Source organism: Erinaceus europaeus, chromosome 2, assembly GCF_950295315.1.
Source record: "Erinaceus europaeus chromosome 2, mEriEur2.1, whole genome shotgun sequence".
Taxonomy (NCBI): Eukaryota; Metazoa; Chordata; class Mammalia; order Eulipotyphla; family Erinaceidae; genus Erinaceus; species Erinaceus europaeus.
The window spans coordinates 100,080,681-100,100,726 of record NC_080163.1 but is presented as its reverse complement, the minus strand read 5'-3'; the positions used below and the strand labels follow the sequence as shown (position 1 = coordinate 100,100,726).

At 37.7% G+C, this 20,046-nt stretch overlaps 1 protein-coding gene across 1 annotated transcript in view; it reads left to right on the top strand.

Moving 5' to 3' along the window:
- The window catches only part of VEGFC (vascular endothelial growth factor C), a 99,852-nt gene extending 81,306 nt beyond the window's left edge, over nt 1-18,546 (top strand). The window contains exons 4-7 of the mRNA XM_007528266.3: nt 8,010-8,161; nt 15,175-15,281; nt 15,602-15,935; nt 18,051-18,546. Of these exons, the coding sequence (XP_007528328.1) occupies nt 8,010-8,161; nt 15,175-15,281; nt 15,602-15,935; nt 18,051-18,165 (708 nt within the window). The 3' untranslated portion in view covers nt 18,166-18,546. The remainder of the gene's footprint in view (nt 1-8,009; nt 8,162-15,174; nt 15,282-15,601; nt 15,936-18,050) is intronic.
- The last annotated feature ends 1,500 nt before the right edge of the window (nt 18,547-20,046 follow it).

Sequence of the window (20,046 nt, the reverse complement as noted above, 5' to 3'; positions counted from 1 at the left end):
TTGAGGTTCATTCTTGTTGGTGAGAATTGACTATTAAATGTTGTCATAAAAGAATTCCAGTAGATAACAACTGTGAACCTCTCAGTTGAAAAATCTTGCCATTTCCTCTTGTTTACTACAGTTTTTTAGAGTACACAGTTAGATTTTTTTTTCAGTTCTCAGTCTTATTTAAATTAATATTTTAAACCACTTTTTTTGTCCCCAGCAGCAATAAGATCTTTCACAAGCATAGTTCCATTGCTCCTAAGCCAACCTTTCTTTCTTTTTTTCTTTTTCTTTTTCTTTTCTTTTTTTTTTTTTTTTTTTTGCCTCCAGGGCATTGCTGGGGCTCAGTGCCTGCACTATGAATCCACTGCTCCTGAAGGCCATTTTTCAAATTTTGTTGTCCTTGTTGTTGTTACTGTTATTGTTGCTATTGCTCTTGTTGTTGGATAGGACAGAGAGAAATTTAGAGAGGTGGGGAAGACAGAGAGGGGGAGAGAAAGATAGACACCTGCAGACCTGCTTCACTGCTTGTGAAGCGAGCCCCCTGCAGGTGGGGAGCTAGGAGCATGAACCCTGATGCTTAAGCTGGTCCTTGCACCATGTGTGTTTATCCCACTGCCCTACCATCTGACCCCCAACCTTTTTTTTTATATTTCATTTCAGAGAGAGAGAGAGAGAGAATGCACACAGGTGAGAGAGAGATTAAACAGAAGAAATATCACAGCTCCAGCATTTGTGGAGCTTCCTTTGGTGCCTTGGTGTTCTCATGTGGTGCCAGGGTTCAAATCTGGGGCCTCATGCATGGTAAAGTGTACTGTACTGGGTGACTGTCTACTAGCTCTTAGGTTCCTTTGTTCACTAAAACAAACAGTTCTAATAGGCATATAATTATATACTTACAGTGTATAACTTCAGTCTTTGTAATGAATTTATTATTATTTAGATCCTAAATCAGATGCAAATTTATACCATCTACTATTCAATAACAATTTATAATATAAAACTATTTTAGGAAAATAATCATGTTCACAATATCAAATTATAGTTGTCATCATCAATAGTTAGTAGTGACTAAGTACACATATAAATGGAATTATTACTAATACTGGATATAATATAAAAATTCCTCAGTCTACAAGCATATAAAAATCTCCTGTGTCAAATACTGGTTAGGTTAGATGGATGCTGAGTCTTTTGAGATAAAATTAATGTTTCTCTGTTTGTTCGGATTTTCATAATGACTGGCCAGGATTTCATAAGAAAGTTAAACTGAGGAGGCTGGGCTTCAGGAATGGTGAAGTAAGTCTGCAGGTGTCTTTCTCCTCCTTTCCTCTCAAGTTCTGTTTGACCTATTGAATATAATAGAGACAGGGGTGGGGGAGAAGGAAAGGAAAGGGAAGATAAGGGAAGGGAGGGGTGGGGAGGGGATTGAGGGGAGGGAAGAGGAGGTGAGGGAGGTGAGGGGAGGAAAAGGAAGGGAACGGAAGGGAAGGGAAAGAGAGGGAAGAAAAAAAGGAAAGAAAAGAAAAAGGAAAGGAAGGGGAAGGGAAGGGAAGAAAAGGAAAGGGAAAAAAAGGAAAGGAAAGGAGAGGGGAGGGGAAGGGGAAGGGAAGTGAAAGGAACTTTTGGGAGTGGTAGATTTGTAGTGCCAGCACTGAAACAGGAAACCTAAAAGAAAAAAAAAACAAACTGTAAGTTGTTGTTCACTTACTGCAACAAGGAAAAACTTTACACAATGATGAAAATACTTGTAATTCTTTAACAAAGATTCAGCTCATCCTTTGATGATAATGACAACAATGGAGGAAGCAAATTCAAACAACAATAAGAAATCACTACCATTATTATCACTATTATATAGACAATGAAATGAATGTTAAGAGAAGCAGAATACTTTTTCCAGTTCACAAAAGGAGATTATCAGACTCTAGTTAATTTTCACCAAGCTTTTAAGATTGAGCTATTCTTCTTTCTCTAATAGAGAAGGAAAGTTGACAGCTATGTGAAAGGTTTATGAATTTATTTCAGTAGGGGGACATGCAAGTTTACAATGACATTTAAAGAATTATTCTTTTCATTTAAGAAAATGTTTGCATCTTCTAAGTTTATACCCTGTGTGGTATAAAGATCTAGACATTTCTACTTAGAAAAAGGATACAATACAGAACACAAAATTCACAGTTTTTTTGTGTAAAACAATGAAACAGAACTTATTAGACTTATAAAAAGGTCGTGGGAGTTGGGCAGTAGAGCAGTGGGTTAAGTGCAGGTGGCACAAAGTACAAGGACTGGCCTAAGGATCTGGGTTGGAGTCCCTGGCTCCCCACCTGCAGGGGAGTCGTTTCACATGCTGTGAAGCAGGCCTGCAGGTGTCTGTCTTTCTCTCCCCCTCTCTGTCTTCCCCTCCTCACTCCATTTCTCTCTGTCCTACCCAACAACGAGGACATCAACAAGAACAATAAAAAACAAGGGCAACAAAAGGGAAAATCAACTTTTAAAAAAATATTTAAAAAAAAGAACAACAACAACAAAAAAGGTTGCAACAATCTTACTTAATGCTTTAAGTGAAAAAAAGGGGCGCTGGGTGGTCGCACACCTGGTCAAGTGTACAATTCCAATACACAAGGGACCGGTTTTGAGCCCTTGGTCCCCACCTGCAGGAGGAAAGCTTTGCAAATGGTGAAGCAGTACTTCAGGTCTCCCTCTGTCTCTCTTCCTTTCTATCTCCCCTTTCCCTATCTATTTATGACCATCTCTACCCAATAAACAAAGAAAGATAATAATAAAACTTTGAAAGGAAGAAGACATCAAGGTTGACTATAGAGTTGGTACACTGGCAGATCACAGGACTTGCATGCAAGTGTTCCTAAGTCTGATCTCTAGTACTGCCAATAGCAAGAGCTGTGCAGTGGTCTTACCAAGAATAAAAGAACAACAAAAGATAGATAACCAATCCACACACTGAAGGTCAGTGGAGAGTAGTTAGAAAAGGCTCCCTTAACATACAACCAGAAGTAGTTTAGGTACAATGATGCCTTGGCACATTCATAGCATACACTTGGAAGATGTCCTTTCTTTTTTCTTTAAATTTTTTTATATATATTGATTTATTTTCCCTCTTGTTGTCCTTGTTGTTGTAGTTATTATTGTTGTTGTTATTGATACCGTCATTATTGGATAGGACAGAGAGAAATGGAGAGAGCAGGGGAAGACAGAGGGGGGAGAGAAAGATAGACACCTGCAGACCTGCTTCAACACCTGTGAAGCGACTCCCCCACACGTGGGGAGCCAGGGCTCAAACCGGATACTTAAGCTGGTCCTGGAACTTCGAGGCATGTGCAATTAACCCGCTGTGCTACCGCCCAACTCCCTTTTTTTTTTTTCCAAAGGTGACAGATGACTAAAACTCAACTATCAGTATTCCTCCTAGCTTTAATATTGGCTAGTGGGATTTATTTTTCTGGATTTCTGAAGCCTTTTTTATATCTACAGTCAAGTGGAGAGTTAAGGAAACTACCTAAAGAGTGCAGCTCATTCATTACATTTGGAGTTGGAGGATGGGTTTCAAGGCGGTGTGTGTGTGTGTAAAATTTCAATTTAATTTTTTGACCATTTATTTCTTTTTATCAAATTTACTGAATTTAACTGGCATAGAATTTTAAATAATTACAATTTTGCTTTCTTTTGTTAAACTATAGATTTTTAGAACTGCATTATAGTTGCAATGCCACCTTACAGCAAAAATAAATACATTTTCTAACCCATTAATTTCTTTTAATTTTTCTTTACTTGTTGCTTTATGCTTTAAATCAGTGTACTCACCAGCACAAATCTATCCCACCTTTTGAAGTACAGAAACATGCTAATTTTTCTAGGAAAAATGCCTTCTTCATTGTGTATTTAGTTACTTTCCACTTCAGAAGAATATTCTTTGAAACTCCAGATCCTTAGACAGACTTGATACTTATGAGCAGGTTATGATTATAGGCATCATCTGCCAGGGTTGACTGCTTCTGGATATATATATGCTTAGTGTGATGACATCTCTTTTGGAGAGCATGCTTAGTGGACTCTGTACTAATGACAACCATGGAAGTTAGGAATGGTGCTGCTGAGGTATGGAGGTTAAAAAACATCTTCCAGGGGGCCGGGTGGTAGGACAGCAGGTTAAGTGGACACGGTGCAAAGCACAAGGACTGGAATAATGATCCGGGTTCCAGCCGGCTCCTCACCTGCATGGGGGTGGCTTCATAGGTGGTGAAGCAGGTCTGCAAGTGTCTATCTTTCTCTCCCCCTCTCTGTCTTCACCTCCTCTCTCAATTTCTTTCTGTTCTATCCAATAACAACAAGGATAAACAACAAGGGCAACAAAAGGGAAAAAATAGCCTCGAGGAGCAGTGGATTTGTAGTGCAGGCACTGAGCCACAGCATAACCTTGGAGGCAAAGAAAAAAAATAAGAAAGACATCTGACACCTTTGATAATAGTTGTTTACTCAGTAACCTATCTTTCATTATCAGGCTCTATTCTGTTCTATCTTATGTCACTTGACCCATAGCCAAACTCTGTAAAGATTGAATGTATTCTATAGGCAGAAATATTCCTGGTAATCTGATTCATCTAAGCCCTTCCTCTAGTCCTGTGAAATTTTTCTATCCTGTCTCTTCATTTCTGTTCTTTCATGTCCTACATTGTCTGCCCTGGCACAGCTCTTAGAGTCACTTCTGCTACCCAGTTCTTTTACTAAATCTTTACCTTGCTTTATTTCCCTGAGCTGTATGACCAAGGGATGATGCATCTCTTTGTGAAGTTCTGTTCTTTTTGGCTTACCTTGACTTGTTATTATTGTTTGGTTTTTCATTTTCAAGTCATATTTCTTCACAGATATGTGGACTTACCTATTCCAGCTAGGTTTTCCTATTCCTTGTGTTTCTATGAGCAGTTACTTCCCCCTCCCCATTGGAATGAAGTTGACAACTGCTCATATCAATGTACAAGATTTTAGTTATAACTTTGGTATTGATGGCATTTAAATGTTTCTCCTAAGTTCTACACACATAGCTCCATCTGTATATGAAACATCAATTCTAAGGCTTTTGTGCACTAACCATTATACTTCCTACCATTTCCACTGTTACCATTTTTAAGTAATTGATATGTTATATAAATATAAGAAATGGTCAAAGTATCTAGGTATGTCATAAATTTTAAAACTGTAGGGAAAAGGATTTCTGTTAATGTAACATTTAATCTGATACAAAGTTCTGCTCAAACTACCTCAAGAAATAAGAAATGTCTTTTCAGGCAAGAAACTAGTCAAAATCAATACTGGCATGGCAGAAGAGGGGGAGTCACAGGACTTTGGTTGTGGGCATAATGTGGTACTATACCTATTCTCATATCTGACATGATAGACTTTAAAATAAATAAAATTTAAAAAGATAGGGATGGACATTACTTAATGCTCAGAGGATCAGTCAACCAAGAGGACTTAACAATTATTAACATCTGTGCACCCAATGAGAAGCCATCTGAATACATCAAACATCTACTGAAAGAGCTGCAGCAATATATTAACAGCAACATGTCATAGTAGGGGACTTCAGCACCCCACTCACTCAACTTGACAGATCATCTAGGCAGAAAATAAGTAAAGAAATGTGGGAGCTAAATGAGGAGATAGATATACCAGAATTATTGGACATTTACAGAATCATTCACCCCAAGAAACTGGAATGCACATTCTATTCAAGTCCACATGGGTCATTCTCAAGGATATACGTAAATCAAAACTGCTTGGTACTTGAGCATGAATAGACACACTGACCAGTGGAATAGAATTGAGAGCCCAGAAGTAAGCCCCCTCACCTATGGACATCTAATCTTTGACAAATGGGGAAAATAGCTGCTCCTGCCCCTTTTTGTGGGCCATTGGCTTGTCTGATAGTTTTTCATCCTTTTACTTTGAGTCTGTGTTTGTCTTGTTGAGTTAGGTGGGTTTCCTGTGGAGAGAATATTGTTTGGTTGTGTTTTCTCATCCATCTTCCTACTCTGTGCCTTTTAATAGGTGAATTCAGGCCATTGACATTTATTTATATCATAGATAGAAGACATTTTAGCACCATCATTGTAGATTTTTAGAGTATTCTGATAGATGGCATATTTATGGTGGTCTAACTGTTTATAGAAGACCTTTCAGAACTTCTTTCAGGGCAGGCTTGGTGATAGTTGAGTCTTTCAACTGTTGCTTGTCTGAGAAAGTTTTTATGCCTCCATCTAGTCTGAATGACAGTCTAGCAGGATACAGTGGTCTTGGATGAAAGCATTTCTTATCGAGCACTTGATAATCTTGCCATTCTCTTCTGGCCTGTAGTGTTTGTGTGGAGAAGTCTGCTGCTAATCTTATGGGTTTTTCTCTGTAGGTGGCTCTGTTTTTCTCTTGAAGCCATCAGGATCCTTTCTTTAGCCTTACTTCTTTTCATTATAACAATGATGTGTCTTGGTGTCTTTAAGTTTGAGTTAATTCTGTTTGGGACCCTCTGGGCTTCTTGAACCTTTATGTCTTTTATGTTGTCTATATTAGAGAAGTTCTCAGCTATTATGTTCTGAAGAATGCTTTCTTCCCCTCCCTCTCTTTCTTTCTCTGGTAAGCCAATAATGTGTATATTATTTCTTTTGAAGTCATCCTATAGGTCTCTGTTGTTGTTTCCATTATCTCTTAATCTCTTTGAGATCTCTTACTACTTTTTTAGTTGTCTCTAATTAGTCCTCTATCTTGCTAATTCTGTCTTCAGCCTCATTTATTCTGTTCACTCTCCCCTGTGCTGTTTTCTGTAATTCATCTATTTTGTTACCCTGTTCTGATACTGTTTTAGGTTGTTCAGCTAGTGGTGTTCTTAGCTCGGCTATCTCAGCTTTCAGCTCTCTAAGAACCTTGAGATAATTAGTGTTTTCTCCCAGAGTCTCATTGGTTGTTTCTGCATTTCTGATGACAATTTTTTCAAACTCTCTACTCACTCCTGTGACTATTTCCTTAACAAGTGTTTAGGTGCTGACCTCATTATTTTGTGGTTCAAGCTTTGGGGGGCTTTTAGCTGGACTCTTGTCCTGGTTCATTTCTCCAATATTTCGTCTTGTTGGTTTAACCATTCTATATAGTATGTTATGAGGTCCCTCTCTTAGTACTTTCAAATTACTGATCACTCTTGCCTGGATTGACTTTTGTCTACGTAAGGTACTTAAAGAGTTCACATTTGTCATTTTACTTAATTTCTAAATTATTTGAGTACTGAGTTTAAAACATTTTTTCAAAATTCTCCATAAAAAATCAGAATGAGCACTTGAGTTAAATCACATTTAGACACTCTAATCCATAATGAGGTACAATGTCCTACCTTATTTTAAATTTACTCTTTTAATATGTCTTTATGAAATAATAGACAAAGCCCATCTTAATTGGAGGGTGGTATGGGGGATTCACAAGAAGATAGCTCAGTGTGTTAGAAGACAAAACTTGAATGTCTGAGGCCCTAGAGGTCCTGAATTCAATCCCCAACACCATCATAAGCCAGAGCTTATCATATAAATAAGTTAAATGTAACAAAATTAATTTTCAAGTTTCTATTTATTTATCCTCTATCCAGTTTACATAAAATAGAAATAAAACAAATGTTTCTAGGCTGTGTGGCCAGTATGGCTCTTATACCACAAAGATATTCATATCTGTTCCATGTTTTTAAGCCCTGAAGTATTTTAAAGATTGTATTTTTTTTTCTTTCTCAGACATACTGGTCTGTCATACCCCTGCTCTGTAGTCCTCATAATGTACTTACAATAGTAACATAAGATAAGCATTTTGGGCATCTTTGTAACCATTAAAAACTTTAGATCCCTGTCTATATTATGCATCACTGTCCAATCATAAGGAGTTAATTTCATTTTGAACTCCAACACTTAATAACAACATAAAAATTGTTTAGCAGCTATATAATTTTTTTTATCCTTTTGTCCTCCTTTTGTTTGTAGTTATTTGAAATCACAGTGCCTCTTTCTCAAGGCCCCAAACCAGTAACAATCAGTTTTGCCAATCACACTTCCTGCCGATGCATGTCTAAACTGGATGTTTACAGACAAGTTCATTCAATTATTAGACGTTCCTTGCCAGCAACACTACCACAGTGAGTATGAATTAAGTCTGTTTTTCTGTATCTTCTACTAATAAAAAATTATTTTCTCAGCTAAACATAGTGTACTGAAATAATTTCCATGATAACTTGCTCTTAGAGTTTTCACATCAAATATAAGACTAATTTATCACCATGAGAAATAAGTTTAAATTAAAACAGAAAACCTCATTTTGCATATAAAGCTTTTTATAATGTAAATAATTGGGCTGGGGAACAGCATAGTGGTTCTATAAAATGATTCTCATGCCTGAGACTCCAAAGGTCTCTGGTTCAATCCTAAGCACCACCAGCAGCCAGAGATGAGCAGTTCTATGATATTTCTTTCTGTATCTCTTTCATTAAGGTAAACTAATTGCATTAGTTTAGTCTTACTAGAATAAAAGTCACAATATTAGGTCATATAGCTCATAAATGATGTTAGGGTAAAAACATCTATGGTTGGTAAAATTTTTGGACAAAAAAAGTAAGAAAACTTCAGTGAATTGTTTTACATGTATTATCCATTCAGTTGCCTTCTTTTACATGTATTATCCATTCAGTTGCCTTTCTTTTTTTTTATTATTTTTTTTTCCTCCAGGGTTATTGCTGGGCTCGGTGCCTGCACCATGAATACACCGCTCCTGGAGGCCATTTTTCCCCCTTTTTGTTGCCCTAGTTGTTGCAGCCTCGTTGCGGTTATTATTGCCATTGTTGACGTTGCTTTGTTGTTGGATAGGACAGAGAGAAATGGAGAGAGGAGGGGAAGACAGAGAGAGAGGGGGAGAGAAAGATAGACACCTGCAGACCTGCTTCACTGCCTGTGAAGCGACTCCCCTGCACGTGGGGAAGCTGGGGCTCTAACCGGGATCCTTACGCCGGTCCCTGCACATTGCGCCACGTGCGCTTAACCCACTGCACCACCGCCGGACCCCCTCAGTTGCCTTTCTTTAGCCACAATTATTTTCTCTTTTTTAACTATCCATATTTCTTATTGCAGCAAGTATTCCATTTTGAAATATTAGTTAACCAAAATTAATATTTCATATTAACATTAAAAGTAACACTTAAAAAAAAATCCTTCTCATCCAGTTTTTCAGTTTGGTTAACAGCAGTATATATTTCATTTGATCATGCAGAAGGACCTGAAAAAATCTTTAGTTGTTGACCTTATATTATTTAGGTAAGGTCTTTAATGAATTTTTATTCACTAAAATCTGAAATTGAGGAACTTTCTACTTTCTTCCCCCAAATGGGGTTGCAATGCTTTGTTCTTTAAACAATCTAGTGCATATAGAGTGTGCATATGAATAAAACGTACTCAACACCAACATTTATAATAAGCATATATGTATTGGTAGGCTAACATGTATGTAGTGGAGTCACGAAATGCTTATAGCAGTCTTCACCATTGTATGTCTGTGTTACTTTGTGAGGCAGATAAAAAGGCCGTATCTTTCCTGAGACACAGCAGGAAAAGCTAGAGGATAGCCTCAGTTGAGTGATGGATCTGTCCTCATCCATGTGAGAAAGAAATAGTCTTACAGGTGTCTGTGAATAAAGTTCTGCAAATAGCAGTGGAGATATATGTGTGGTTTCATTCATACAACTCACTTCACCTTTGTTGGCTTTATTTTCCTGGGCTACTCATCCACTGTCTCCATACAGTTTCCAAAATCGCAGTTCAAGATCTTCCCATGATATTGACTATTAATATTTCATCTGAGTTCATTTCACATTGCTGTATTTATAATTATGTTAGCTCTATCAGCTATAGAATGAAATATTTACTATATCCTTTTATTCTACATTATTCATAGCAGTGTTTTTTCTCTTTTTTAATTTTTTTTTATTTATAAAAAGAAAAATTGACAAAACCATAGGATAAGAGGGGTACAGTTCCACACAATTCCTAACACCAGAACTCCATATCCCATTCCCTCCCCTGATAGCTTTCCTATTCTTTAACCGTCTGGGAGTATGGACCCAAGGTCATTGTGGGATGCAGAAGTAGGCCTTGAAATCACACAGTCATTCTTACTTTTCCTATTACCCTAAACACTATTGACTAGTTGGAAGGATATGGCTCCAACCTAAGCTTACATTTCATTTCCACCAGTGCCATTCTCACCTGTTTCATTCTGGTTGTGTGTCAGCATCACTGGTGTCAACATCCGTTTTGTTTTTTTAATCAGATATTTCTTCATTTTCTGTGTAATATCATAAATAAGCTTCAAAAAGCTTCATTTCACTCATCTGACCAAAAACCATCATCGTTTCAACTACCTAAATAATTAAGTATAAAATTCTCACCTTCCTATTCTATACCAGCCTTCATTTCTTGTTTTGTTTCCCATTATTCACCAAGACTGTGCTACACAAACTTTAATTCCCTGAGCACTAACCTCATTTCCTGTTCTATATACTGTTTCTGTGATGGCCTTGGCTTGGGGCTGGGGGGGGGAGTTCTGTGTTTTCTGACTTCCCAAAGTTCTATCCATTTCTCAAGAGTTTAGGTAAAATCTTTCTCCTGCATTCATCTCATCTAAATACCATACTCACCTTTGCTTCCTGAAACCCCATAGCAACTGTTGCATTTACTTTGTCCCTGCACAACTTGATGAGGTCTGTAAATGTTGCATAGGAAACTGGATGGCCAAAGTATTTCAACAGTCTTTTTATCTTCTGTATAATGAAGCTAATGATACTTAAAAATAATTGAGCCATTAATATGTTCCTAGCCTTTTACCTACATTGCTTCATTTAACCTTCAAAAACTATCAATGAAATTGGAAAAAATATCAACCTTATTTTACAGAGAGAGGAAATCACGCCTCAGGATTAAGAACTAAAAAAATATTATACTAAAATGTCATCCATTTGCAAGTATTTTATAGCACCAACAAGTTTGTTTATTTGCTACCAGGGTTATTGCTGAGGCTGGGTGTTCGCACTGTGAATCCACAGCTCCCAGCAGCTATTTCTCCCCCCCCCCCTCTTTTTTTAATTTAACAAGACAGAAACTGAGAAGAGAAGGGAATAGAGAAGGAGAGAGAAAGATAGACACCTACAAATCTGCTTCACCACTCATGAAATGTCCTCCCTGAAAGTGGGGAGGGAGTGATTGAACCTCCTTGTGCATGGTGATCTGTGCGCTTAACTGAGTGTACCAGCACTCAGTCCCTTAGCACTGGCAAGTTTTACTCATGTTTTTGTCATTATTAGTGTTGTTACAGATCCAGCTGGACCAAAAAACAAGACTGAGAGCCATGGGAAGGGCAAGAAGTATACTTTATTACTGGAGGGTGGGTTCATACTTGAGTCCCTAGGAACTTCTAGGTGGGCTCAGGCTACTGAGGTGCTCCTCACCTTGCTCTCTATCATCTCCCCAACCTGGACAGACTACATAGATGCAACACTCCTGAATGCCTTGGCTAAAACTGTCACAACTCTCCTAACCTGTTCTCTGAATGGCCCAATAGGCATAGTCAATTCCCCTATTCTCACCCTGATAGAATAATCCTGAAACAGAGTGATGATCTTGGATTTGACATTTCCCATCTTCAAAATCAAATATCTTAAGAGAACCTTCTAATTTCTGTAGTTTCCACCAGATGTCTGAGTAGGACATCAAAAAGCTGAGTTAACCATGGATCTATTCTCAGGACCTTCTGGATCAAAAGGCAGGTTGATGCTGTAAACTTTACACAGTCTCTCATGAAAGTCTCCTGAGTTCTCATCTCTCTGGATCACACTGGCTCATTGGTTACCTTGGTTAAGTTTACAGCTTGTCGAAGGGCCAGATGGTGATGTACCCAGTTGTTCACATAGTTTATAGCATGTCGGGCTCCTTCCCGGGTCCCCTGGTCCATGGCTTCTCTCATCAGATCCTGGCTGGCTTGTCCTTCGGCCATGTTGGGATCCTAATTTGACCTCTCCTATGGAAAAGCACGTTGAGCCCAAGCTTTAGAATCTATTTGTTTAGAGCCTATGTTTAGGGCCAGTCTCTAGTAGCAGTAAGAATGTGATGTCCTCTTTTGTGTTGAAAAGATGGTTAGGAGCTGCCAGCAGTCATCCCAGGTTGCATGATGTGTATAAATTATGGACTGAAAGAGGTTAGTCTTGGCCTAAGGCTTTTCACTGTGCAGTGGAGAGTGGTGGCACCAGTCAAGAAGGTCCTGGGCAAGGCTATACCACATGTCAATGTAAGGAAACTGATCTGAATGTCTTAGATCACTGGAGCATCTGTCTTTGATTCTGGCAATCTTTGAGATGCCTGGGGTTCCTTCACTAGGCCACCCTACCTCCAAAGGGGCCATTCTACTTCATACAGGTCAGGGAGTGTTTTTAGCTTCATCTGGCTGCCATAGTCTCCATTGTAATCTAGCTTGAAAATTTTCTATACTGTCCCTAAGATGATTGGGTAACTCTTTGCCTGGTAGCTTCCTATTTTATATCCACATGAATGTTACCAAACAAGACTAGGGGTGAGCCTGACTTCTGAGAAGTTCTGACTCAACTCCAGTGTTCATCTGGCTGGACTCTATTGCTGGATCTTAAGGGTGTTTTAATTTAGGGGGTAGCCATATAAACCCCATCCTTGGGTTTGTTCATAGGCCAGAGGATCATGAATCCCCATTTAGCTTTAATGACAGCCTATGGAGCCACAGTTTGGGTCCCACTCAATTTCCATAGCCATAAAGCTTGTACTGAAGGTGTCTTTCTAACTCTCTCCTCCTCTATCTTCCTCTTCTGTCTCAAAATTCTCTGTCCTGTCAAATAAAAGAAAATATAAAGGAAATATGACCACTAAGAGCAGCAGATTGGACATGCAGGCACTGAGACCCAGCAATAACCCTGGTGGCAATAAAAAAATATTTTTATGAGAGACAGAGAGAGGTTCTCATTCCTCAGCTCTGGCATATGGCCTTGCTAAGAATTGAACATGGAGACATTAGGGGCACCAAGCAAGCAAGTCTTATGCTCTCACATTGAAATATTATCTTGAAGCATCTCAGTTTTCCCATAGTTATTTTTTAATCACTGTTCACAATAAGTACATTTCATATTCCAAACCAATGCACAAATAATTTGTGTGATATCTGTGTGTATGCATTGTATATGCATAATGTATATACATTCTAAAGTGGTCAGCTCTAAAACTATGTGCTGTATCTTCAGTCACCAAAATGAATTTTGGTCCCTTGTCCCACTTGGTATCATATGGGTTCATTCAGAGGATAACCAGGACACACTCGTTATTTTTGCAGTTTGTTCCTGGCCTTGCTCTTCTGTCATCTCCCCAACCTATAATGTCTGTGCTTTATAAGAACTTAAGTAGAAAGTCTAAGTTTTATCCAATATAGGATTAAAAACTACAAAGTAAACAGTTTTCAGTTAAAATTTAAATGTAAAAACAACACTGAAGAGAACTTTGCCAGTCCTATTGGCCATTGGCACTCTGGTACATGTGCTGCCAGGGATTGAACTAGGGACCTCATGCTTGAGAATCCAGTGCTTTATCCACTGTGTCACCTCCCAGACCACCATTATGAAAAATTTTAATCCATTATTTTTAGTGGCTGCACGCATTCCAGAAGACAGATATACCACTAGTCATTTTATTAATCTCCTATTTGGAGCTATTGAAGTTGCCTGTGAGTTTTGAATTTTTCAAAAAGGTATATAGGAAACAGCATTATATGCCTAAATTTATCAATGATATTTATGAATTACTTATTGTCATAAATTTAAATGACTTATTAGTATAAAATTTTTCCTTTTTGCCTATGAAAGAATCAAATACCATACTATTTTTAATGCTAGTTCCTTATTTCCTTCCTTCCAGCCATTCATTTCTTAGTAAAAGTTATGAAATATGGGTTTCAAGTTATGAAATATGGGTTTCAATTAAGTATACCAGTTGCTCATTTTATGCTTCAACTGTCTCACAGTTTGCTAACTGGGACTCCTTTGTGTTGGCAGTCATATGGCATAAACCTTTTAGTTTGATGACCTTGGGGGCTAGTAGAGAGAGCTCAACGGGTAGAGTGTGCATCTCACCTTGCCTGAAACTCTGGCTTTGAACCGCAGCACCACATGGAGCACCACAACACTAGGGAAGCTCAGTGGAGGGTGGAGCAGTGCTGGTTGCTTCTCTCTCTCTCTCTCTCTTTTCTTTCCTTTTCTTTTTATCTTTATTTATGAATTGGATAGAGACAGCCAGAAATTGAGAGGAAGGGGAAGACAGAGAAGGAGAGATACAGAGGGACACCTGCGGCACTGCTTCACCACTCATGGAGCTTCCCCCTGCAGGTGGGGATCAGGGGCTTGAACCTGTGTCCTTGCACATAGATGTTTCTCTGTTACTTATTTCCTCTGAGTCTGAAGTAGTGCACACAATGGGAATGAATCTTTAATAAAAGAGTTTTTTTTCTTTTGCCTTTACAAAACAAATTTTATAAAGAATAGATTGATTCAATAAACATCTCCTTTTTCAGATTCAGAGTCTTGACATAAGTTTATGACCTATGATACTATCATGACAATTGATATATAGAATATTTCCATTACCTCAAAAGGTATCATATCATTTGTCCCTAAATCATTAAATCCCATCATCCACATTTTTAGGCAACTATTAAATCACTTTTTCTCAGTTTGATTGTTTGTTTTAGGGTTTTAAGTCTATAAAATCAGATAAAATACTACTCTCTTTTCAGCTAAGTTCTTTCATTCATGTTTGAGATTCATTTAAGTTGTGTTCTTCAACAATCAATCCATTCTTTACTCAGTAGTTTCCTGCTTTATGGACACATACAAGGTGTTCATTCAACTCTGAGATTAGACTTTGATGGCACACGTGGGTGTGTTTGAGAGGAAAATTTTGTATTCTATTTCATATAAAGATACATCATTATACACTCTTATACAGCACGCGTAGACCTTTGTAATACATATTTTAAAATGTGATGATCCTTCCCATGAGCCAGATATACTATTGCTTAATCCATCTTTCTCTTTCAAAGGTGCCAAGCTGCAAACAAGACTTGTCCCACAAATTATGTATGGAATAACCATATCTGCAGTTGCTTGGCTCAGCAAGAGTTCATGTTCTCATCTAATGTTGAGGATGGTAAGGATAACGATGCTTTAGGGACTAAATGCTAAGCTTTGGTCTCTATTTTTAATGCTCATAGTTGAGCATTAAAATTGTATGGATGGTATTCAAGTTATCATTCTCTCAAAGAAGTGACTATGGAATGGGACATTTTATCCTTCAGATTGGTATGCTCTTGAACTTTCAAAAAGGACATACCCAATTTTGTGCATAGCCTTTAGGAAAAGCAGCATTTTAAAAAAAGAAGGCTCTTTTCTATGTTTTTACATTGTTTCAGACCATACCCAGGGCCAAGTAAGGTAGATTATAAAAGTATTCTTTCTGTGTTTGTCTAGACTCTACAGATGGATTCCATGACATTTGTGGTCCCAACAAGGAGTTGGATGAAGAAACCTGTCAGTGTGTCTGCAAAGGGGGTCTTCGGCCCTCCAGCTGTGGGCCCCACAAGGAACTAGATAGGAACTCCTGCCAGTGTGTCTGTAAAAACAAACTTTTCCCCAACTCATGTGGGCCCAACAGAGAATTCGATGAAAATACATGCCAGTGTATGTGTAAAAGAACCTGCCCACGAAACCAGCCCCTCAACCCTGCAAAATGTGCCTGTGAATGTACAGAAAATCCACAGAAATGCTTCCTAAAAGGAAAGAAATTCCAACATCAAACATGCAGGTAAGGGACCTGCATTCATTTCATTTACTAGGTGTAATTGTCTCAATGGGCAGTTTGCTAAATCAGAATAGTAGCTGCTTACTACAGGGAGACCAATAAATTCTGGAAGGTGACTGCTAATGTTTATTAACCTTTGATGAGCATTTGCGAGAGAATATTTGTTCCTGAAACAGCAAGACAGAAACTCTGGGAACGAAAATCAGATCAAACTCGGAATCTACTTCATATCCTTGTAGTAGAGGCTAACGTAGTAACCCTCGGTATTAGTGGCAGACACCTGTGGTTCATTTTCTGTCCATATCCACACAATACATGTGTATACCATCAGATATAATTTATAGAAAGTACAGACTGTGGGGAACATGGTGGTGGTGCACCCAGTAGAACACACACGTAACTGTGCACAAGGACCTGTCTTCAGGCCCCTGGCCCCCACCTGCATAAAGGAAGATTCATGGGCAGTAGAGCAGTGCTGTAAGTGTTCCTGTTTCTCTCTCACATGCTTCTATTTCTCCAATACAATTATATAATAATAATTATAAAGTAATAATTATTATTATCATGTGAGAAAAAGGGGAAAGCAAGAGAAAAAGAACCAGAGCATCATTCTTATACATGTAATACTAGGGACTGAACTCAGAGCCTCATACTTTTAAGTTCAAAGCTCTTATTACTGAGCCACCTCCTAGGCCACCAGTCTTGTTTACTTTCTTATTCAGATGTCATATTCCTTTTTGGGGGGAACTGTCATTACAAAGAAACCAAAGTTTGGGGGGACATAGTAGATTAAAAGTACTTTATCACTGTTCCGGAGGCTGAAAGTCCAAGATGAAGGTGGAGGCAAGGTTGTTTCCTTCTCAGTCCTTTCTCCTTGCAGATCTTCTCCTATGACATCATGTGGTAGTCTTATATCTGTATCTACCACTTTCCTAGTTGTCCTTTTGTATAAGACAGTCAGTCACAGAAGATTAGGACTTAAACTAAGACCTCATTTCTTGTTTTCACTCAACTCCAATATCACTTTGTTGAAGAAAGAATGATTTACAGGTTGTTTGTTGATCCAAGTGTTCTTTTCTTCATTTCATTAAGATATGTATTTCATTCTCAACCAAACCTTTATCTTGTTGCACCAATGGAACTTAGGTCCCCAAACTTTTCCATAATGCTCTTTCTGTCCTTCTTCTGAATCCATAAATCTGCTGATAGACTGTAAGTCCATTGAGGTTTCACTTTATTGTTCCTTGCTACAAATATAAATATTACATAAAATATATGATTATATAATATACAATTATGAGAGAGAGGTTTATTATTTTTCTATAGTGCCTTTTAGATTTTCAATTCAGGTCATCCTGCATTATTCCCATCACACTTACTCCTATTCACACATGTCTCCACATGTGAGAGACTCCATTATTTCACAAAATCACTCAGAGATAGTTGTAATTTTCTGGAGCAGCAGGGTGTTTGGTCATTTGTTCTTTTCCCACTACTAGATACTGGTAGTCTAGAAGGGTATAAGAAGAGCCCCCACAATGAGGACTGGTCCTCTTCTTCCCCTCACACGGTTTAACATATGTCCCAAGGAGAGAAAGGATAGTGAAACTATCCCCCTGCAGCCCTCATCTGCCCATCTCATAGACAAAACTGAGAGGCTACTTAACGCAGGACCATAGTCTGCTGATAAGATTGGGTTCAATTGCTTCATCGTATGGGTCACATGCAAGCTCCAGACTCTTGAAAACTCTGCCATGATTCATTCTGTGATTTCAGTGAATCATGAGACCTTAAATATTCACCTTTAGGATTTCTATTTTATGTTACTTTCATCCAGACACACACACAAAAAAAGAGTACTTCAAAATAACAAACGCTTACAACGTCTCATGCTCACATTTGTTATATTAGTGATCACGTTAGTGTTTCTTTTTCTTTCTGTCCCATTCCTTTTAAATCTTTAAGTCTGAGCAAAAAACCTAACAATTTACAAAAATAAGAGTTATTTTATGATAAAATGAGTGATGTTTGAATTTTATCAAAGCTCAAAAGGGCATGTGTCACACCGTAAATTCATCACCTTGGTCTTTAAACAAAGTGTGTTCCTCTGTTTTCTAGTTGTTACAGAAGACCTTGTACAAATCGACTGAAACACTGTGAGCAGGGACTTTCATTCAGTGAAGAAGTGTGCCGCTGTGTCCCTTCCTACTGGAAAAGACCACATATGAACTAAGTTGTATTATTTTCCAGTTCATCCTCATCTGTCATGGCAAACTGTGTTTCCACAATAGAACTGCCAATGAACAGACACATTTATGGGACTATCACCACAAATACAAAACCGGTGTTTTCTGAACCATGTGGATAACTTTACAGAAATGGACTGGAACTCACCCTCAAAAGAACTCTTTCAAAGACTGGTTTTCTGCCAGTGACCAAACAACTGGGGTTTTTCTCTTGTGATTAAAGAAAAAAGAAAAGACTATATAATTTATTTCCACTAAAAATATTGTTTCTGCATTCATTTTTATAGCAATAACAATTGGTAAAAGGCTCACTGTGATCAATATTTTTATATCATGCAAAATGTTTAAAATAAAATGAAAACTGTATTGTAAGCAGTGAGTTTAGTCCATTGCCCTCTTACACTTACAAACAAAACTTAACATGAAGACATTCATCACTCTCTGCCGTTTCTTCTTTTCATCTAGCCAGTTGGAGGATTTTGATGTCTATCTATAAAAAAAGTGTGAAACAAAATTCCAGAGAGGCAACAATTACTTTTACATTTTAATTAAAGTTATCTTTTAATATATTTAAGTATAATAAACACCTTAGCAAATGATACTTCTGAATTTAAGACCAAGTGGCTCAACATAGACTATATCACTTTATATGATAGTCTGCTTATCATGTTCATAATGCAGAAATATTTTCAATAAACAGGGCACTTTCAGACTCATAACAAGGTATAAAACTCTTCAATGTGAATTAAAATGGTGTCAAAATAGCAGAAAAAATATCTTCCAAATACTTGACTTTTTCTGACCAACTAAAATATTTTTTTGTGAACTGAATTGTTCCTACCAGACACCTTGGAATAAGCTGGAAATAACATTATTTATTATTATTTGTCGTTGCTGAGGATCCTATGCTCTGGGCTGATTTTTTCAGATAAAAGAGTGTATGTGTGAGAGCATGAAGACCATAGTACTAAATATGTCTTAGTGGCTTAGTACTCCCATGTGATGTGCTGATGACTCGAACCTGGGTTAGTAGCAAGGCAAAGCAGATGACTTCCCAGGTAAGCTATCTCATTGTCTCCAGGACATAAGATTTAAAAGCTTATACATGTTAAAGAAAGAGAAAAAGAGGGGAAAAGAAGAGGGGAGGGGAGGAGAGGAACACTTCAGTTATATAGTTAAAGTGTTCCTTTCACTTATTTAAAGGTATTACACTTTTAGAAATAAATATTTTGCCTTTATAAATGCACCTAAATAAGTGATTCAGTTTTTTATAAAGAATTGATTATTTAGGGGGCTGGCGGTAACACACTGGGTGAAGCACACATAGTGTGAAGCACAAGTACCCCTTCAAGGATCCTGGTTTGAGCTCCTGGCTCCCCACCTGCAAGGGTGATCGCTTCACAAGCAGTGAAACGGGTCTGCAGGTGTCTAACTTTCCCACTCTCTATATTCCTTTTCTCTCTCTCGATTTCTCTCTGTCTTATCCAACAACAACAATAATAACATCAACAACAATGGGGAAAAGATGGCTGCCAGGAGAAGTAGATTTGTAGTGTAGGTACCTAGCTCAAGCGACAACCTTGGAGTAAAAAAAAAAACAAAACTGATCATCTGCTAATATGACATAGTTACTAATAAAACTGTAGTTATAGCAAAGATAAAAATTATTCCTTAAAACAGGGAGCATTTATACAATCATTGCTATATTATGGCAAAACACTACTATAATATATCATTGCATATTAAACTATTATAATAGTATATATTATATGTGACTATTATAGTTACTCTGGAAATTTTAAAATGTAATATAACAAAAACATCTTAAATGTTATAGCTGATTACTCAGTACCATACAAAACATTAGT